General features: G+C 39.2%; 1 protein-coding gene across 1 annotated transcript; it reads left to right on the top strand.

Annotated features, from left to right (window-relative positions):
* The first annotated feature begins 373 nt into the window (after positions 1 to 373).
* sacm1la (SAC1 like phosphatidylinositide phosphatase a) lies at positions 374 to 22,512 on the top strand. The gene is made up of 20 exons (XM_040121772.1): positions 374 to 523; positions 6,151 to 6,248; positions 8,055 to 8,129; positions 8,220 to 8,347; positions 12,772 to 12,921; positions 14,952 to 15,011; positions 15,120 to 15,153; positions 15,309 to 15,410; positions 15,686 to 15,771; positions 15,948 to 16,034; positions 16,117 to 16,185; positions 16,286 to 16,365; positions 17,198 to 17,296; positions 17,375 to 17,513; positions 18,235 to 18,304; positions 18,406 to 18,478; positions 18,598 to 18,691; positions 20,024 to 20,116; positions 20,204 to 20,261; positions 22,306 to 22,512. The coding sequence occupies exons 1-20, from the start codon at positions 495 to 497 to the stop codon at positions 22,440 to 22,442; spliced, it is 1,761 nt and encodes a 586-aa protein (XP_039977706.1). The 5' UTR covers positions 374 to 494; the 3' UTR covers positions 22,443 to 22,512.
* The last annotated feature ends 362 nt before the right edge of the window (positions 22,513 to 22,874 follow it).

Here is a 22,874-nt window from a genome sequence, read left to right on the forward strand (position 1 = left end):
TTATTTTAAATTTAACATACAGTAGTTAAAAATGATCTTAACTGTACCTGTTTATGACATACCCGATAGAGCAAGAGCACAGTATACTGTATATAAAGATATCCAGTCTCTATATAGAGGTATAGACTGTGAGCAGTAAGTAATAAGTAGGACATCAAAACAGTGGTTAGTGGATTTTTGTCTACCATACAGCGGACACAGGATACTCAACCTCAAGTCTGAATCAGAATAAAGTTTACAGTTGACATTTAGAAGAAATAAGAGCTTATTTCCAATATTTACTACATGCAAACGCAAGGCACCTTAGTTGCAGTGATTGAACTACAAGTACCACCCATTGTCAGTCCTCTCATGGGTGCCAGGTTCACTTGGGCTGGAAGCGAAAAATGCATTTTAAGCACTACGCCCTCTACGGGTTCCACAACTTGTATCTGGCAACACACACAGAACCCACTCACGGCTGTCGTCACTGAGGTCAGGTAGACGGAGCAAAGATGGCGACCGCCTACGAGAGATACAATTTGTAAGTACATATATTATGGTTAATGTTTAAAAAAAAAATCCGTTCTCTTATTTCCAAGTCTGTTAAAAGGTAAATAAAAGGCAATGCATATGACTGGGATGAAACAGGAGCTGGAATTCAGAAATATCGTCAGGTTAGATGACACAGCAGCTGAAGTTCCCTGACAGCCTCGGCTGGCAGAGCAAGAACCAGTCAAGTTTCACTCCACACTCATCATTATGAAGGATATTTCTTGGCATCATTATGCAGACGTGGTGGGAGGTGTGCACGGCTGTCAAATGCTTCGTGACATTGACCGCCAAACGTCCCGATGAGGGGTTTTGCCATTTACTGCGAACAGGGAGGCAGAAAGTTAGTTAACGTAGCTAGCAGCAGAGGGTTGTTTATGGGTTTTGTCGTCAATTTTATTCATTTTAGATTCCATTCAGGGGTGGCAATGTGACAGTTGTTTAATGACACACATTTCGCTCTCACTAACCAGCCTGTTGCCTATTGTTCTCTAAAACTTTCATGAAAGTTGACAGAGCTCTCTGTACTTTTCCAGACACACCCTTGTTGATGCCTCATTCAAACTGTGGGCTATCCAGTCCTACGAGTCTTTCATACTACCTGTACTTTGTCAGTGTTATCTATACAGTTTTAGTTAGTGAGGATGGCGAGTGTTCCTAATCCACTGTGGATTTGGAATTTAAATGATAGTACAACTGTTTTGCATGCTATATCCCTGGTTGAATTAATAAATATAAAATGTGAAGAAAAATACTGACTCATGACCTCACTATTTATCTTAACTATAGCTTTAGCTATAGCTTTGCTTGAGACCCTTTAAAGTGAGGTAAGAAAGGAAAGTGCAAGAATGTGTAGTTGAGGCACCTTTGGCAGTGATTACAGCCTGGAGTCTTCTTGGATATGACGTGACAAGTTCTGCACACCTGGATTTGGGAATTTTCTGCCATCCTTCTCTGCAGATCCTGTCAAGCTCTGTCAGATTGGATGAGGAACGTCGGTGGACAGCCATTTCCGGTCTCTCCACATAGGTGTTCGATTGGGTTCAAGTCAGGGCTCTGGCTGGGCTATTCAAGGACATTCATAGAGTTGTCCTGAAGCCACTCCTCTGTTGTCTTGGCTGTGTACTTAGGGTCATTGTCTTGTTGGAAGGTGAACTGAGGCCAAACAGTTCAATCCTGGTTTAATGAGACCAGAGAATCTTGTTTCTCACAGTCTGAGAGTCCTTTAGGTACTTCTTTGCAAAGTCCAAGTGGCTTTAATGTGTCTTTCATTGAGGAGAGGCCTCTGTCTGGCCACTCTGCCATAAAACCCAGATCAGTGGAGTTCTGCCGTGATGGTAGTCATTCTGGAGGTTTCTCCCATCTCCACACAGAATCCCAGGAGCACAGCCAGAGGGACCATCGGCTTACTGGTCACCTCTCTTACCAAGGCCATTCTCCCTCGATTGCTCAGTTTGGCTGGACAGCCAGCTCTTGGAAGAGTCCTGGTTGTTCCAAATGTCTCCCACTGAAGAATTATGGAGGCCACTGTGCTATTGGTAACCTTCACTGCAGCAGAATGTTTTTTGTAGTCTTCTCCAGATCTGTGCCTCGACACGATCCTGTCTCTAAGCTCTGCAGGAAGGTCCTTCAACCTCATGGCTAGGTTTTTGCTCTGATATGCATTGTCAGCTGTGAGACCTTTTATATAGACAGGTGTGTACCTTTCCAAATCATGTTCAATCAATTGAATTTACCACAGTTGGACTCCAATCAAGGTGTAGAAACATCTCAAAAATGGTCAAGAGAAATAGGAGGCATCTGAGCTAAATTTGTAGTGTCATAGAAAAGGGTCTGAATACTTATGTGAATGTCATATTTCAGTTTTTGCTTTTTAATAAATCTGCAAAAATGTCTAGAAATCTCCTTTGGCTTTGTCGTTATGGGGTACTGAGTATAGATTGATGAGGGGAAAAATGAATTTAAATTATTCTAGCGTGAGGCTGCAACATAACACAATTTGAAAAAAGTGAAGGGGTCATTAACACTTACTAAATGCATTCTAACTTGTTTAGCAGAAATGTGTTTACTATCATATTATTCATCTCGTGACCCCTCAGATATAACTTGCTATTCCTTAGGGGTTCTGAGCCTCAGGATTTGAACCATTGATATTACTACCATAATAATATTTCTGACTTTCAAATTGATTTCCAACCTTTCAGACAGCCATTGATTTTATTATGGTAAATTCATAATTTTCAGAAGTCCTAAAACTTGATTCATCCAAGTGAAAGTCATGTGTAATTGTGTTATTTTCAAACTTCTGTTATTACCACACAATGATGCATTTAACAGTTTTTAAATCAGTCACCACTGCATCCACAATAAAATCATGATGTCCACTCTGATGGATTCCCTAACTCAACCAAGTTTCAGGTGTGTGCAAGTTGGTTTTTATGCTTAAACTGAAATGAATGAAAACTAGGGGTTTCTTTTAATATAGGAAGAAACAATCCAAAATTATCAGCAAAGCAGTAATGTGAAGTACACATGGTTTGAAGTAAATGGGCTAAACCATGCAAAAAGCTTGGTGTGGTCCTGAACAGTTATTGTCTCAGTCATACTGCTTTCTGTTGGTGTAACACAACCATGTTTAGTGTGGTCTAGATTACTTAAGGCCAACAATAGAATGCTTGTGCGGCTGTGTCACTACTATAGCAGCTGAGTGTTTCACTGAATCACCCTGAGCTCCAAATGTCACTGCGGCTGAGCTTGGGGCTGAAATTGGGGTTATTGTGATTACTTCACATGGTATGCAACTCACACCATTTGGCATCAGGGTTGCCCCAGATGATCATGGGTTTAGTGTAACATTTAATTGTTCTCCACAAGTGAACCAAACCTCCACAAGGAAGTCAGAGGTCACAATCAACTACAGAGCTGCACATCTAGAGCTATCTGGGATTCAGGCTGCATCCAGATTTTCGAGAAAACCTACACTTGCCAAACACTTCATTTGGATTCAGTCCTGGTGACTGTGGAGGCACACTGAACTCATTGTCATGTTCATGAAACAAGTTTGAGACAACTTTTGCTTTGTGAAATGGAGCATTATCATGTTGGAAGTAGCCATTAGAAGATGGTTAACTGTGGCCATAAAGGGATTCCCACGGTCATTACTCAGATAGACTGTGGTACGGAAACCATGATTGATTGGTTTTAAGGGGCCCAAAGTGTGTCAAGAAAGCATTCCCCACACCATTATATCACCACCACCATCCTGGGTCCATGGATTCGTGCTTTTGATGCCAAATTCTAACCCCATCATCTCTGTACATCAGCAGAAATCCAGATTCAGACCAGGCTACATTTTTCCAGTCTTCAACTGTTCAGTTTTGGTGAGCATGTTTCTACTGAAGCTCAGATATCTATTATTGACTGAAAGGAGTTGAACCTGACGTGGTCTTCTGCTGTTGTAATCCATCCTCCTCAAGGTTTGACATGCTGTGCATTCTGAGCTACTGTTCTACTCACCACAGTTGTAAAGAGTGGTTATCTGAGTTACTGTAGGCTTTCTGTCAGCTCCAACCAGTCTGACCATTCTCATTTGACTTCTATCACCAACAAAGCGTTTCCGTCCACAGAGCTGCTTCTTTCTGGATGTTTTTTGTTTTTAACATCATTCTGAGTAAAAAAATCTAGAGACTGTTGTGTATGAAAATCCCAGGAGATCAGCAGTTTCAGAAACACTCAAACCAGCCACATTATTGGCTGAGTGGGTAATTGCATTAATAAGCAGGTGTGCAGGTGCTCCTATTAATATAGTGCTTGGTGAGTGTACAGCCCTTTTCATTTCATAACCACCACTTGAACTTGATGAAAAACATCATGCCTCCAGTTCACTTCACTCAATTAGGAACCGTTCTTGTCAAAAAGGCCTTTTTAAATCACCTTTAGTGTCTTTTCCCATGCCATCTCAGCAGGGTGGATAAGATGTAGGGTTGGAACCTACATCCTGCGGTCCAGCAGTCTCTGCTCACACTGCCCCCTCACTACCTCTGAAACATTAAATGGTTAGGTTGTATTTTGAATCCTCTTAAGCTTGTGATAATGGCAGGGTTTTGTCATATCTTTTTCATAGTGGTTAACAATGTTCACCGCTCCCACAGCTTTGAGCCTCAGGTTGTGACCTAATCACAAAGAATGTCTTTGGAAGTGTCATTGCACCTTACTTTTTGGCCATAGTGTGAGTGTGGCATGTTTAGATTAATCATGTCTGTACGTGAGCACCCCAGTGGCCTAGTGGTAAAGGCACATACCACATAACTGCGATGATTAATGACATGATTAATTTAAAATGTAAATTTCCACATCATTAACTCCATCAGTACATGTCATACTCACCACTCTACTGCTCTCACTTTTCTCTTTTTAATACAAGTACTGTTTTCATTCACCAGTTGTTTAAATTCTATGGTGAAGTTTTTCTATCGGCGTTGCTGTCAATGAAACACAACCCTTCTGATGTTTCCCATTAAAAGGCCACCAGGAAAGAAAGAGATTATGATATTATGCCAATTGAAGGCTTTTTGTTGTGGAACATCAGTGCAGAAAATGTTGAGATCATCAAAAAATGGCAAATTGAAGGTGACAGTAAATAATTTGTGAATGAGAACAGTATTTCTTTTTAAGGAGAGATTATTTTTTCTCAGCCGATTGATGAGGATGGCTTATGGAATTAGTGCAGTTGAAATGGTAAAAGGACTGCACTTATACAGCGCTTTGCTAGTCTTATGACCACTCAAAGCGCTTTACACTTGTGCCACATTCACCCATTCACACACATTCATAGAGCGCTCTTTTGTATACATACTGCGCTTTCTACACGTACACTCACACACCCTCACACACTGATGATACATCAGGGGCAATTTGGGGTTCAGTATCTTGCCCAAGGAAACTTCGACATGTGGATTGAACTGCCGACCTTCCAGTTAGTGGACGACCCGCTCTACCTCCTGACCCAAAGCCGCATTATACTGATTTTATCAAGCTTACAGGTAAACCTGAAAGAGGTGATGATTTTGCATAAACAGCAAACCTGCATCGACAGCAAAATACATTGGGAACTGATAAGAAAATAGGGAAACGGCTAACTATGACGAAACATACTTATATAACATACAAAATTAGAAATAAAGGCTAGGTTCCTTCTGCATTTGAGGTAAATAAAGGCTACAGTTTGTGAATTTATGGAACCCATATTCTCCATTGACAAAGTTATCCTCTTATGTAAGATAATCGTAGTGCATTCTTGTCTTTATTTGTTTTTATATATTGTTATCTGTGCTGTTATTTCAGTTTATCTGTCTAGAACTAATTAATCAGCTTGTAATTGGTCAAACATTGGATTGATAAGCAGTCAGAGTGATGTAATGCTCTTTGCATTGTTTGACTTCTTACTGTCCTTGCTGCTGTCGCAGTAGCATTTGACATGTTTTGGAGCAGGAGAACATTGGCATTCCAAGCCCTATCTGTAGCACATTGAAATGTTTGGTGAACCTTATTAAACATTTGCAAATTGCAATTTTAGCCCTGGATGAAAAACTCAACTTTATTATCTTTGTTTTTTCCCAGGCACACAACCCCAGAGAAGTTCTTCATTGAGGCCTGCGATGAGGGGGCTGATGCTGTCCTAGCAATCGACAGGGTCTCAAATGAGATGACCCTTACAGGTAGGAAGAAAGATTAATGACTGTTTTTCACTGACATCGCAAAGATACAATTATTTAAGCTGTGGTTGAGACATACTGTCTCACTTGTCACCACCTTTGAACCCTTTGCTGTTGATCTTTTTTACTTTCCACATGTATTAGCTAGGCATGCCATATATTTTTACTCTCAGACTACATCAGAAAGAAAAAAAAAATTGTACATTGCAACTAGCCATCAATTGCCATCTGAGTAGTACTGTTCTGGGACTATTTTATGAAAAACAGGACTAGGTCAAAACCTGGTAAATGGCTAGACTGCCATTTATCTGTTTGTTTCTTTCCTACTATCTGTGCAAACATATATAGTCATTTAATACAGCTGAATTTCCCAATATAGCTGTGATCATTTACATGTTCTTCTGTTGTCAGACAATGGAACAAGTATGAAATAGTGACTGAAATGCGGCCCATTAAGACTACATGTTAACCAGCAGTCACTTCCAAGCCATTTCCAAGCTGCTTTTCTGCTCTGCTAACATCCTGATATTATAACCGCGACGTAGTCTTACAACATCACCAGACACATAAGTTAAAGACAACGGCTGTGCTGTGTTTTAAGCTATATTTAATTGTAAAATTATCACTCAGAGAGAAAGTTAGAAGTTATTCACATCTATGTCAGCTGCTGTGCATTCAATTAAATGAGATGCTTAGAGAGTTGTGCCTGTGGAAGGAGTGCCCGACCTCATGCCTCATGGGCAACACTCGCGACTCTCTTCTACGGAGAGTTGCTAAGGTTTGTCCAAAAGTTTACTAGATTTGTCATTAGGTGCTTTTTGAAGATAAGTTGCTAAAGGGGTCTGAGAAGTCGGTAATTCTAGCCACAAAGGCGCTAATTTGGCAACACTGCCTGTAAACGCCCCCTTGATGACACAATAGAAACTTTTTGCGCCAATTAATTTTGAAAGAGCAACATCCAATGGGGAAACTCCAACACTCGTTCAGCCAACCAATGGTGTAACATCACTACTCAGTCACACTGCATTTGGCTGACCAATGGTGTAACTTTATCTCTCAGTCAATCAGTCAGTCACTGACGTTTGTGTTTCAAGGCTGGCCCCACTTTTTCAGTCTGGTCAAAAAAGGTTAACAAATTTTGAAGGTTTGAGTTTGAGTTTTTTGCCTGTATATCTACAGGTTTTCATCTTAAGGTAAATATCTGTTTAAATGGGAAGACGATGTCAGTGCTCCAAGGGATATAAGAAACATACTGATGGGACATTCTGAGCCTTAGCTATGTCAAGAGGTGTGTTGATAGTACCAAACTAATCAAAGCTAATTGGTGTAGATTGATCATCAAAAGAAGTGGACTGCGCAAAGAATATGTGCAAAACGTCAATATCTGGCCATTCCTACATTAAGACTGCTGCCCAACTTAAGCTTTCCCCAGGTGTCCACATTAAACTCTACAATACCCAGTCATACACTCATATGCTTCCTCCTTATCCTGTCTTTGTGCATTATGACGAGTGCTGATGTTAATTCTTCATTAGGTATTTGTTTAAGATCTTTCTGCAGATCCTATTATTCGGTTTGGCTGTCATGAAAGTTGATGGTAGACTGATTCTCAAACCTCTTTTTAAACATACAATCAATGAATTATTATCAAGGTAACATCATAGTTGCATTTTTGTCTTATCAGCTTGCCTTATATTTAATCATTGAAACACATAACAGGCAGTTGAGAATCGAGATTAAATAAAAAGTTAAACTATTACTAATTTTTATAAAGCATCTAACTTTTTAACCATTTTGGTGCTTTCACAGGTAAAAAGGATGTTCCTCCCTCAGCATTCACCAGGCCTATATGTGGCATTATGGGAACTATTCGCCTGGTAGCAGGTAGATACAACATTGTGCTGTCAGTGCTCTGTTGATCGTGTCTTTGAAACCTGAACAGTAAAACAGCTGTGACTCACTTACACCACACAGGGATGTACCTGATTGTCATCACCAGGAAGAAGAATGTTGGCAGCCTCCTGGGCCATGCTGTGTGGAAAGCTGTGGATTTTGACGTGATCTCTTATAAGAAGACAGTGCTGCATCTCTCAGAGATACAGGTTAGCAACACTATTCACTCAAAATCTGCAGTAGACAATGATTCTGTTGAAAAATACACGTCTGTTAGGTTCACCCTGTTATCCCACACTGAAGTCTTGGTAGTGGTGTGTGTTTTTTTTTTTTTTTTTGTTTTTTTTTTATGTTTTAGCCCTGTCAGAAGTGTAAAAAGACATTTTGAACAATTCTGAAGCGCTATTAGTTACTTCTTGCTTGGCTAGCATTTTTCCTGTGCTTCTAGTCTAAACTCTTCCAGGACTAATCTCTGTACTGGACACAGTCAAATGAAACTGATGTTGATTTTCTTCTGACTCTGAGTGAGACGAGAGTATTTCCTAAAATGATGTCATGTTCTTTTACCATAAAGCCCCTGAAAACCTTGAAATCTTATATCTTTTTGCGACGTAAAATATTTATGACTAGATAAGCAGCACTCAAACTTTCAAGTCTGGAAATAAATACTCTTAGCTGAGAGTTTAACAATGAGAAACTCATCAGGACTGTGTGGGTGGGGTTTGATCAGATTTGATTGACCGTGTCCTGGCAACAGAGGCAAACAACCCCACAACTTCATTACATTTTGATTCAGATGTTGATAAATCGTGATTGGTGCACAGAAGTACATGAGATCATGTTTTTCCAGTTGTGCCCTGCTCACTTCAAAACACAACTTGCAGATGATTGTGCGATATCTTGTCTACTATATGTTTATTTGATTTATTCTACCTTATTCCCATTTGCTTAATACTTTTGTTTTAGAAATATTAGTTTCCTTTCCATTTTTTCCATCATTAATTCATCCATTTCTTTCTTAAGCTGTGTCAGGGATGTTAAAGCTGTCTCTCCTGCATATTTATGTAGTATTTCAGTGTTTTTTTTACCTTAATCTCAAGCTCTGCTATTTTTTTCTTTCTCTCCCTTTTTTTTAATATGATGCAAAAGATATTGTTTCCGCCCTCCAAAATGCCTGTCCTTCCCATAATATTAAAGGATCAATATCACCATTGTCATTGTTTAAAATATAATTCTTAATGATGGATCTTAATTTAGTTTTGAAATGTTTGTCCTGTAAAATGAATTATTACCTCTCGATCTTGTTAATCTTCCAAGTTAAAATTTACTGTTGTAGAGATCATAGAGTTATCTAATAGAGTAATTTGATGAATTTGACTGGCTTGAATTTTTAGAAGATCCTTACTTAAGACAAAGAAATAAGCCAGTCTTGAGTAATTATGTCAAGATTTTGAGTAATCCTTTCACCAGAGTGCAAAGTTCTCCAACCCTTTAGTTGATACCAACAAAGTTATAATCAATAGTGTACATGATAAATTCCACGCACTGAATTTATTAAACAGTGCGTGGGATCCATAATAAAAGCGTACGGACGCACAACAGCAGAAAATGGCGCAGGCCAAAAAGTAATCAGACTTACAAAACTGCACATGCCCATCTCCATGCAATCTCCCTTTAGAAATCATAATCAACTTGAAAATGTTCACTCCTTGCTAAGCCTCATGCTCCTTCCAAAACATTCCCACAACTAACCATAAATGGTCATGGAAATCCCTCATGAATATTGGTATACACCAATATGCCACACTTTCAGGCCCCATTTTGTGCAAACACGACGGTTTTAAATGAGGCCCCTGGTCCCTCCTGGGTTCATATACATTAGTAAAAAGTTACTGGTTTATTTTCTAACATTTCAGCCAACACCACTTCTACCGGATTTGTCTACATGCATCTTTTAAGCTGAAACATTAACATAACGTTTTATCAAATTGCTACTCTTCTTTTTGAAGATTTATGAGGTTGAATAAACATGCATAGTTTATAAATATATATCAAACAGAATTAAAACAAAGTCATTAAGTCGTAGTCATCTAATGAACATGTGACAGCAAGAGTGTCTAAAGAATGCAATCATTCTACTAAGCCTAAATTTTAATCAGGCTGCATGAAGAAAATAGCAGATTAAGATTCCCATGGTCGCGTATGCACTACTCAATAGACAGTAGTATTTTGTTTTATTCACATTAGTTAGCCAGATGTGAGACGTGGTAGTTTTTGCTCAAGGAGACGAGCAAAAACATTTTTTGTTCATAATTGACACAATAGTTAATTAACTTAAAATAAATTAAGAATGGGCAATTTAAAAAAAATGTATAATGTGCAATTTTTGGTACATGGGGGTTGAGAAAGGACATAAGAGAAATAGCATCAAGGAATTTATTTATTACAAGGAATCAAATTATAAGATTGTATGGATTTCTGACCCTAACTCTGTCTCACCATCTGGATTTTTTTCTTCTTCTTTTGCTATTGTTTGATACAAAAGTTCATAGAGTAGGCTGGATGACTGCAAATAGTATACACTTATATACTTACCTCAGTTTGTCACTTTATTTTCGAATGACATTTTTGACCAACAGCAGTTAAAATGGACCCTGAAATTATGTCCATGATCAATTTTTATCACCCTTTCTGATTTTGTGATAGTAGGCTGTGTATAATGTTAGTGGTACTGCTTGATAGTACAGTAGACTATGAAACATTTTTGGTGAGTGGTTTGGACATGCAGACAACTTGTATGGATGTCTCACAGACATCCATTCTCTCTGATGGAGATCTCATGTTTCAGGATCGGTCATTCTTTACAGTCTGGAATCACACTGTGCTATCTAATTTCAATGAAGCAGGCAGTGCATTATTAATCTGCTTCTGTTCTTGGTATACTAATTGAAAGATCAGCCTTGGCTCGAAACAGTGTGATTCAAGCTAAAACACTGTGTATTCAGTGTAGAAATAATAATGGAAACAGTGGACTATTGATTGTAGTGGATGAGAGTTTTCGGCTTTTACCAAGCAGATAATACTTAATAATATTTTTTTTACTTTTTACTTTTTACTTTTTTTGTATGGTAGTGGCAAACGCAAACTAGTCTTTAAGTATAGTCACAGGACAGCAAAGAGCTGATCAAGAGAGAGGAATGTAAGAAACAAGATGGAGTAAGTGAACAGTGAAACGGACGTGTAATGTCAGGCTTCACCCTCTGTTCTAACTGGCTTAACAGCCAAATCCTCTTAGCCTGACAGAGTTATACAAAGCTCAAAAAGTGCAAAATTCACTCTTATACGATTGTCACTGCTGCCACTCTATTGGCTTCCACTTCATAGGACCGAATGGAAAAGTGGAAGGGAAAGCTAAGCCTCAACAGCAGCACAACAACAGTTTAAAAATCAAAATGAGACCTAAACTGAACCTTCACTAAACCCCATTTCCATGGGCTCAGACCCGGGTCTATTCTGCTGATTGGGCTAAACAAAGATGTAGTGTCCCTCTAAGTATAAAAGAACATTATAGTCCTATGTCAAAGACACTGCTGGTCACTCAACTGAACAACTTCTCATTGCCGTGCCAAGATTGCCTGGAGTGTTGCGAGTCTATTGCTGACCAAATGCATCAAAAGTAAATTAAATAGATAAGTGAATATAAATAAGTGTATAATTTTCTTCTTTACTTAGTGTGCATTGTTCCTGTTTGCAATTTCTGCACACAAATTTTAGCAGTTTTGCATCAGAATTTGGATTCAGACCTGGGCTCATATTTATCAAACTACTAAGAATGACATTACAGAAGTCTCTGAAGTACCAACTTAAGAGTAAAAAGTGTGAGTAGTAAGGCATATTTATCAAGTGACTGACACCTACCAACAGCCAAGTATATTGTAAATTTAACTTTTAGTTTGACCCAATAATGGCCTTATTTTACATTTGTTTAAAAAATCCTTACTGATTATTCAGTGTTATGTTGCTCTACAAGAACGGAATAATTTTATTTGTGTGAAATTTTTAAATCTTAAGGAATAATTAACATGGGAAATAAACAACAATCTAATGTATTTATAATGTATAAATCTATAAATAGGAATCTGGGATCTGTTTCTGTATTGGAGTCATTGAGGATCTGTTCTTAACCAACTTAACAGGCATCTGCAGCTCTCTGACATAAAAGGCTTTTTAAGGCAAAAGACATTTGATAAATAGATTTTATTCTGAAGTTTGGGAGTGGGAGAAAAGTGAAAGATTTTTAAGATAATCTTTCACTTTACTCCAAAATTTTACATTTAGCAGTTTGATAAATACAAACCCTAGGGCCACATTTACTTTAGAACATTCCTAAGTGCAATTCTTGGAAGTTTGATAAATATACGCCCTGGTGTGCAACGGCTTTTATGCCTGGCAGTCACCAAACATAGATAGACTGGATAGAGTTGAGGTATCTGGAGAGGAATAGTTGGATCAGTGCATTCCCAACACATACAGTACAAGTACAACATATGAATGTGCAGTTCCCTGCACTCTGCAAAGTGCATCATCATGGATTTTCCTGAAAACTAATAATCTGTTTTCTTTCCTCCTCTAGTCTCAGGAGAATAAGACCTTCCTGTCAATGATTAACAATGTGCTGACTACAGACGGCTTCTACTTCTGTACTGACTACGACCTGACACACACTCTGCAGCGGCTGGCTAACACCAGCCCCGACTTTCAGGAGATGAGTCTACTGGAGAGGGTGAGACATCCAATAAACTGCCCTACAGAAATTCAACCTATATTCATGTGTTTGTCATAAGTAACTCATGAATGCTTGTGCATTCAAGTGTTTTTGGTCAGAATTTCCAAAATACTCCCTAAAACAGAAGAGGTTTTATGGTTGTGTTCAGTCATGCTGGCCATTTGCGTCACATCACTCCGTGTTTGTGGTATGTATGTATGTTCTTGTGCAATTAGAGCACGACATAGCAATGAAGGGATCCACATGTTAAAGCATTGCTGTACAGGGCCAGTAGCAGTCAAAAACTATACAAGTTATTAGAGATAAGTCAGAGATAAGGTGATCTGTGAATTTTTCTTATCATGTGCCAATCACATATGCAGACCCAAACAAATAATTGGTCCTAAAGTATTGTGTGTATCCAAACCCCGATAACACTCACCAAGCACTTTTTTAGGAACACCATACTAATAGTGGTGAGTCCAGTGAGATTCTGGTCCATTTTGACATGATTGCATCACACCATTTTTGCAGATTTGTCAGCTGCACGTTCATGCTCCCAATCTCCTGTTATACCACATCCCAAAGCTGTTCTTGGATTCAGATCAGGTGACAGGGGAAGCCCCTGAAGATCAGTGAACTCATTGTCATGTTCATGACACCAGTTAGAGACAACTTTTGCTTTGTGACATGGAGCATTATAATGCTGGAAGTAGCCATTAGAAGTAAACTGTTGCCATAAAGGGATTCACATGGTCAGCAACAATACTCTGATAGGCCGCAGCATTCAAACCAAAAATGTGCCAAAAAAACATTCCCCACATCATTACACCACCACCACCAGCCTGGACTATTGACCAATCCAGATTCATTGGACCAGGCTACATTTTTCCAGTCTTTAACTGTCCAGATGTGGTGCAGCCTCAGATTTCTGTTTTTGGCTGACAGGAGAGGAACCCGACATGGTCTTCTGCTGTTGTAGTCCATCCTCCTCAAGGTTTGACGTGCTGTTCATTCTGAGATGCTTTTCTACTCACCACAGTTGTAAAAAGTATTTATCTGAGTTACCGTAGCCTTTCTGTCAGCTGCAACTGGTCTGACCATTCTCCTCTGACCTCTGTCCACAACAAGGTGTTTCTGTCCACAGAGCTGCTTGTTACTGGATGTTTTTTGTTTTTGACACCATTCTGAGTACAAACTCTAGAGACTGTTGTGTGTGAAAATCCCAGGAGATCAGCAGTTTCAGAAACATTCAAAAACCAGCCCGTCTGACACCAACAATCATGTCACGGTCGAAGTCACTGAGATCACATTTTTCCAATTCTGATGTTTGATGTGAACATTAACTGAAGCTCCTGACCTGTATCTGCGTGATGTTATGCATTGCACTTCTGCCATACGATTGGCTGATTTGATAATTGCATAAATAAGCAGGTGTACAGGTGTTCCTAATAAAGTGCTTGGTGAGTGTAAGTGTTCCTCTGTACCATAGAGCTCCAATGTTGTTTAAAAACTATTAAAAACACATCGCTGTCCAGCTGTTTTAGGAAATTACTGAGTTTTATTTAAAAATGTAACTATTACTATTACTTTTCTATATTTGTCTTGTTGACAGAAAGAAAAATAGAGAAAACTGCCGTCCTTCAAGTACTTTGTAGTCCTCTTAAATTTATAATAACCATGATCATAATATAGTGTTGTTTCTATGTATTATTTTTTTTAAATTACAAACATGAGACATTGCATTATTTTCCCTAACTTACTGCTCAGATTATTCACACACTAATTTTATGTATAAACTATTAGTACATAACATACACTCAGTTGGCACTTTATTAGGTACACCTAGCTAAAACTAATGTAGTCTAATACAACAATAAATTCTACCTTTATGAAGGTTGTAATGTTTTGTTTAAGCATTGTAATCATTAGCTAATGACTTAAAATTAATCATTATTATAAAGTGTTGCCATATGCTTTTGCCTGTGTGACTGATGAATAATGTGTTGGTGTCTTACTCAGTGAGTCATATTGCTTTTGGTTTTCAGGCAGATCAGAGGTTTGTGTGGAATGGGAACCTCCTGAGAGAACTGGCTGCGCAGCCAGAGGTAACAAATGTCACTGTTGACCTGTGGTCCATTTGTTTTTCAATCATGCTAATTAATGTTTTTGTACTTATTTTATTTCATTAAATAAGTGTGCTTATTTCCCCAAAGCTTCATAAATTTGCACTTCCTGTTGTCCATGGATGTATCCTTTCTCTTGAATGTCTAGTATTTTCTGATTTTCTGATTTTTCTCATGGAGCATTGGGCATTGTATTTTATCTACAACACAATGGAGATGCAATGACATGAGATAAAATAAGATCCTGAGCTAAACTTTTCCTTGAAAAACCTGGTCCAGTCATCGTCATGAAGCCATGTCGTATAAATGGGAAGATCTTTGAGTGGATCCTCATATCCAGGAGAAGCTGCTTCCGGGCTGGTGTCAGATACTATGTTAGAGGTAAGAAAACCCTAAAGCGTGACGGTGAAGCATTGTCTATGCTGAACTGTGCCAAGTAGTTACATCATCATGAGTGAAGACCAAAGGAGCTGATAGCCAACACATTTTCATACAGTTATAGTTGAATCTTCAGTGTCTTGCAGTGTCTGAGTCAAGATCAGCTTCTTTTGCTCTATTTAACTGTAGCAGAAGGTAATGTTGTCTGTATCACCACTGACATGACCACTGACACTACTGACTGCAAATTAATGTTTTCTGTCCTGCTATCTTCACAGGCATTGACTCTGAAGGCCATGCTGCTAACTTTGTGGAGACTGAACAGATAGTTTTGTATGAGGGAGCAAAGGCTTCATTTGTACAGGCAAGTATGAGGGCTGGTCATACTTTAAGACTATTTGAATTATGTTTATTGAATTATTTGTTCCTAGCCTTTTCTTTCTTTATTTCTGTGCCACTTTTAGTCCAGATGTTAAAGCATTTAAGTTTCAGAAGTGCAAGATGTCAGAAAAGACTTTTATCTCCGTCTTACGTCCCCAGACACGAGGCTCCATGCCCTTTTACTGGAGTCAGAGGCCCAACCTTAAATACAAACCTAAACCTATAATCAGCAAAACCACCAATCACGTAAGAGGAGGTGTTGTGTGCTTTTTTAAAAGATAGTAATAGGTGTGAAAATTCAACGCTAACCACTTGAAAACTTTTTTAGATGGATGGTTTCCAGAGGCATTTTGACTCTCAGCTCCTTATCTATGGAAAGCAAACTATTCTCAACCTTGTGAGGACCCCTTTTTTAAGCTCTTTTCATTATTCATTTAAAAGCAAATATAAGAAAGACTCTTAAAACTTACAGGGCCAATTATTCTTTTTTTTTCCAGGTGAATCAGAAGGGCTCAGAGAAGCCGCTAGAACAGGCGTTTGCCAAAATGGTGTCAGGCATGAACAATGGTATGCTCAAGTAAGTGTCACTCAATGCCTTGTCCAGTTTTTATGTTCACAGTCACTTGTAGTGTCATTCAGTCTGCTTCAGTCTGCATGTAGTAACCAGGGTACTGTAAATCTGTGCATACATGCAGCAGGTCCGTAATCAGATTTCTCCCCTGTCCCTGACCTTATTTTTGGTCTTATTCTTATATTAACTGTATTAGTAGTATAAGGTCTTGTGTCGGTCCAGACCTTTTTTTATGCTGTGTGTGTCTGTGTTGGAGCAGTACAAATGTGTTTACATTTAACAAATTTTCAGATGTTCAGCAGTAGAAACTTTATGTTAGTTTCATTTTCAATTGGACTTTGGATGGAATTATTTTGAATATGCAAATGCATCGCTCCGTGTTATGATGTGTTCTTTCATTCACCTCTTCCACTGTTCCTTTCCCTGTCTGCAGTCGTCCGTTATGCAAGTGCATCAAAGCCAATTAGAAACCTGGTTACCTGTATGCATGGCAGAGAAATTGGTGTTCTCTAGGAGAAATGTATCTGGGGAAATCAGGTTTCTATAATCCCCTACCCCAATTACAAAAACCAGATTTAAGAGATCAGCTTACTGGAGAAAGCTGGCTGTAACCCACCTACTGAAGTGCATGTAAATACACTGATTGTATTATAGTTCAGTGTTTGGTAGACATTTTAATTTTCCATTTTGCTCTTATTACAAACTGAAATGACTAAATCTATTTCTGCCACCTCTGTAACAAAGAATTTCTGTCTGATGAACAACTTGATAAGGACATCTCTGCTTAGCTTGACTATAAGACTTTAACACTGTGACATTGTCTCTTTCCTGCCCTCAGTTACTTAGCCTTCGACTTCCACAAAGAGTGCAGCCACATGCGTTGGGACCGTCTCCAGATCTTAGTGGATTCTGTCACTGAGACACAAGATGAATACGGGTAACTTAACTTGCAACTGTTCTGGGCTAATATCTAGTTGTATACTGTGAAGGATTATTCACATTTTTCTGTGTGTAGCTTCTTTATGGTAAACTCAGAGGAGAAGACAGTGGCCCAGCAGAGAGGAGTCTTCCGCAGTAACTGCATGGACTGCCTGGACAGGACCAATGTCATCCAGAGCCTTCTGGCCCGACGCTCTCTTCAGTCTCAGCTTCAGGTATATTTAACCCCACTGCTGGTAAACCTCTTAGAATAGCAAAAGTTTGGGTTTGATGGTAATTACTGTCCTTAGGTCCAGCTAGTGTGCTTCAGCCTTCTAGTCTTGGTATCATTTTTGCCGACATGCAGGGTTCCTGCTGGTTATTGAATTTCTGTGTGGAATTTTAGACTGCTGTTGAGACATTTGAGGAATTCAACAACAATGAGAAAACTACATGTAATTATCTTCATGGCAGAATATATTGCACAATATATGTACAGTATAATTGTCATCATGCAGATGGCCCTATTTATATGTGAGTTCATTAGCTTTTATGATTTTTTTTAAACATTAATCCTCAAAGATAATCCTTGACCTTGGAAATAGAAGTTTTGACCAAACAATATCAATTCAAGGTCCACTTGTTAGTTTTTTTAAGAGAGTTTTATTCATCAGCCAATGCAGTGACACTTTAACCTTGATGCTTAACATTTTGGCAAAAATGTTAATATTTCAAACATACTGAGCAAATTAATGTGAGCAGATGGTTGGATTGTGCAGTTTTATGGTGGTATATCCCTTTAAATGCATGTTTTCAGCCGCTGAGGAATAATTCACATTTTTGTCATGGATTGGTCTGTTATTTTAGAAAGATGCAAAAAGGTTTTTCACATCCTGCTCACATCAAGAACCCTGAATCGTATTCACCAGTATATGTATCCTGGCTGTGTGTCAACAGAGAATGGGGGTTCTGAATGTGGGCCAGCGGATTGAAGAGCAGGCTGAGTTTGAAAAGATCTACAAGAATGGTAACTCTTGACTGACTATTAGCATGTGTGTTGTGTGTTTAGTAGAAACTCTAGCCACTGAGTGTGCCACTCACTGTTTTCTATGTGTGCTCTCTAACCAGCATGGGCTGACAATGCCAATGCATGCGCTGTACAGTACGCAGGAACTGGAGCCTTGAAAACAGACTTTACAAGGTACAGTACTGTAACATGCTATACCACATATCAGCTGACTAACGTGTGTGTAATTCTGGAGTCCCCCTGCAGTATTATTATCGTGGCTGCTGTTAAATCAATGTTCATTTCTCCATTAGGACTGGGAAGAGGACCAGATGGGGGCTGCTGATGGATGGCTGGAACTCAATGATACGCTACTACAAAAACAACTTCTCTGATGGATTCAGACAGGTATATCTATGACTTGATTTGTTGTAGATACATCAACACTGAAGAAATTCATACAGTGCGAGAAAAATCCACTCTTTTAATCTTATTTCCCAATCATAGAGTGCTTAAGAGAACTCTGTTGTAGAGTGAACTGAACACAGAACTTCCTTTTAATTTGATAATAAAGAGAATATATCAACTTATTTAATAACTACACTAGGGTTGTAGTCAACCAAAGGAAATCTTGGTCAAATGAAATCGTACCTACTCTTCAACCAATTGATTGGCCACAGCGAAAAAAAAATCTGCACGTTATCTCTAGATTAAATAAATTGGCTACTGAGTTCACTCTAGCTGGTAGCCTGAGTAGCCTAAATGAATTATAAATAAACATAAAAAGCTAGTATTTACAGCATAGTAAATAATTTTAACCAAATTATGTTAAACCTAAATGATCACAACAGACTCAGAGCTGACCAGCGTGCACCTGCCCATGTACAAATTATTTCTGAAAATAGAACTATATCAACTGATGATCCCAGCACAAGAACTATTGAGGAATATAAACTCAAAGCCTCAAGCGTTAAACACGAAGTTGATGCAGACAAGTTAGCCTACTGTTTTTAGATGATATGTTATGATAAATTTACACTCTGTTTTAACAAAACGCAGCCACACCAACGACTTTTTTGACATGGTGTCAATTAGTTTGGAGCTGGCTCCGAGTAAATGTTCATAAAAGTTAAATAAGTTAGACCTTGCAGTCTCCAATAGGTTGGGCGAGCGCAAACTTGTGAAAACAAGGGGTGTTTTCACAGGTCTCTGTCCCTCCTGACGCCGCAATAGATAATGGATTATACCTGGAAGACTATTGACGTAGCGCTTTTCTCCTTATGAAGATAACACCAGCAATTGTCCAACCAATGAGAATTTGGTCGCACGAGAGCACATCAACCAGTTGACTGGGAGACTACAGCCCTAAAATACACACACAGTAACGGCACATAATGATTTACTAACTACCATCCTCCTGGAGAATATTTCTTACAAGATTGTGGTAAAATGTTCAAGTTGCATTGCAGTGTCTTGGAAATTATGATGAACATAAAATTCTACATTATTCTTCTTATTCTTATTCTAACGATTCCAATTCTTCAGTGCCTCTGTCTCCTGCTCATGCCACATTTTAAACTCCAAGCCACATATAACAAGCTTTAACCCGTTTAACCTTTCGGGTTTTACATTTCTCTCAAACTTTTGGTGAAATGAGCCCTAATAAGAAAATAAATATGATTTGGAATAGTTTGTATGATCAATCCAGTCAAGGTGTCAGTGTGGTTTTGCTGGTTTCAGGATTCCATCGACCTGTTTCTGGGTAACTTTGCCGTTGATGACTCAGATGGACCCACTCCTCTTCGTGTGCAGAAGGACTGGAAGTTCCTCACGGTCAGCACATCAGTACTTTCTCTGTTATCAGCAGCAGTATTGAATGTGACTGTCAGTCTAATCTGCTGAATACTGTTGTTTTTGCAGCTGCCCATCATTATGCTGGTGGCATTTTCCATGTGCATCGTGTGTCTTCTCATGGCTGGTAAGCTCTTCTCTGCTGATAAGTCCTCACTCATATCATCTGTTTTGGTTAAAGCCAGCACTGCTGAAATCTTATTCTGTGAATAATCCATTTAAAGCTACAGGAAATTCATGTGTGTGAATTTTTGAATAAACAGGTCTCAACTGTGCGGGTGGCTTTGGTATTACCTCTTAGAAATGTTAGCAGTAACTGTTCATTTCTTCCCCATTTATTTTGTTACCTTACTGTATCTCCTCATAAAAATGTTCCAAACATCTGCAAATACAGGTTCAAGAATAGCGAGTTGGCCACTTATGTGCAGTGCTTAATAGTGCAAGGACTATTACGGGAGAAACCTTTAAATTAGACTGGATTTTTCACCCTAAAGACTCCAGCAGTGTAATGGTTCATTATGCTTGAAATGGACTAGTGCATATGACGTGTTGTCCAACCACATCTAAAGGCAAAACTGTTTCTACCCATTCTTAGTGGCCACACATGAAAGCGGGTGAAAAACCTGAAGACCAAAATTGAACTCGTGGTGAAGGTTATAAAACCTAAATAGCAGCTGTAAATTGTAATGTATTTTATCAAGCGTTTTACTGTCATTAACCCTTGTTGCAGTGCTTGTCCTGCAGACAAGAAGCATCCTTTCTTCTTTGTTACTGGTATTATTTTGCTGTGCGTTTAGATCAGCATTTATTGATTGAGAATTCAGTCCCAATCCCCTCTGTCAAACTGGCTTGACATAGGAGAGCCTCACAATTTTACATGTCAAAGTTTCATCAGATTGAACTCTGAATGAAGAGAAGGAGGCAGGTCAATTTGTGACTGAACAAACGTGTCTCGCACCTAGACACATAGAAATGAATGGGAAGCGAAATCCAGTCTGACTGTGCCAAAAGAGAGGGTATGGTACAAATGGTAGTAAAGGTGCACAGCAGCTCTTTCCGCGAAGGAATTCGTGATGTTGCACTCGTTTTTACACTTGAAAAGTTACATAAGTAGTTGTGTGAAGAGTGAAAAAAGAGAGCTTGAGAGAGAAGGTCCGACCCAGCATACTTTTACACCTCCACACATCAGGCCAATCAGATTGTTTTTTCCTAAAGTTACAGAAAGTTTTATGTCAAAAAGGGGGAGAAGAAGTGTTCAACAATCTGACAAGTACTTCATCTGCAACGTAATTACGTATTTATTCCAAATGAGGAAATGTGAGAGTCCGTTCTTGTGTGCCTAATGAAGTTACAGTATAGTCCACTTTTATTATTTCCACTGCAGCCTCACAGCAAAATGACCCATGCTGACCCACCCCAGTGTGGTCTTGCTTGGTAGCAGGGCTAAGCATAGCCAATCCATGACGGTCTTCTCCCTCATGTGGTGTCTTGTGCTATGCTGACTGGCACAATACCTGTGTTGGTGCACCACTGACTAGAGAGAACGCTGTTTTGAAACATCTCTCTGTGTTCGGCTCCCAGTACTCTTTTTGCCTCTAACTGAATCTCTGTGGTGTGGAGTTTAGTTTCACATCTGTGTTCCTATCTGTACTTTCACATATCAGCCTCACTTTACTTATTGTCTATAAAACATTTTACAAAATATCGAGATATTCAGCAAAATTTGGTCAGCAGATTAATTTCAAATTATTGCAGGGAGGAATAGCACAAGAATGGCCACAGTTAGCTGTTCCACTGAGTCTGCACAGGCTGCATAATGAGAGCAATATATCAGCAGTAGCTTCAGTCCTCCAGCCATGTCTATACAGAAGCACAGTAGCAGCACACTACTACTGTGTAGGTCAGCTGCATTTTGGCAGTAGTCAAAGCCCAACGCACATACATTGTGGTTATGAGTGTGAAAGAAAAAGAAAATAGACATGAAGCTTAAAAAAGTGCTTCGGCTCGCACCTACATGTGTGTAGCAGGAGTGAAATGCAAGCCGTTACACGGTCTCGGTTCTGTCAGACATGTAAGATGAAAGACTGAAAACTGCGGCTGAAACATCTCCCGTCCTGACAGGACCTTGCCTTTCTGAAAACCCGCATAAAAGACTGCTTTTTCTCCTTCAGGTGACACATGGACAGAGACCCTGGCATACGTGATGTTCTGGGGGGCTGCCAGCGCGATTACAGCCACTATCATCCTGTTTAACGGCCAAGACTTTGTGGATGCCCCCAAACTGGTTCACAAGGAGAAGATGGACTGAGTTTTGTGTGTGTGTGTGTGTGTGTGTGTGTGTGTGTGTGTGTGTGTGTGTGTGTGTGTGTGTGTGTGTGTGTGTGTGTGTGTGTGTGTGTGTGTGTGTGTGTGTGTGTGTGTGTGTGTGTGTGTGTGTGTGTGTGTGTGTGTGTGTGTGTGTGTGTAGCAGCTTGGCCCAGCAGGCTCATATACCTCTTGACCGTCTTCTTCCACAGTTCTGGACTCTAGACTGATGTGTTGCCTCCACGCTGCCCTCCAGACCTTCTCTTGTCTGTGACATATTTAACCATCTTCAGTGGTACTACACACACTCCTCCACATGGTTTACATTTCTCATACTGTAACTTTAAGTTGGTTTCGCTGGTTTTTTGGTTTTGTTGGTGTTAGCTTGTCAGTTATACGAAGGTTCTTTTATGGGACTTTAGTCAGCTGTTTCACT

Source organism: Xiphias gladius, chromosome 24, assembly GCF_016859285.1.
Source record: "Xiphias gladius isolate SHS-SW01 ecotype Sanya breed wild chromosome 24, ASM1685928v1, whole genome shotgun sequence".
In the NCBI taxonomy this organism is placed as follows: Eukaryota; Metazoa; Chordata; class Actinopteri; order Istiophoriformes; family Xiphiidae; genus Xiphias; species Xiphias gladius.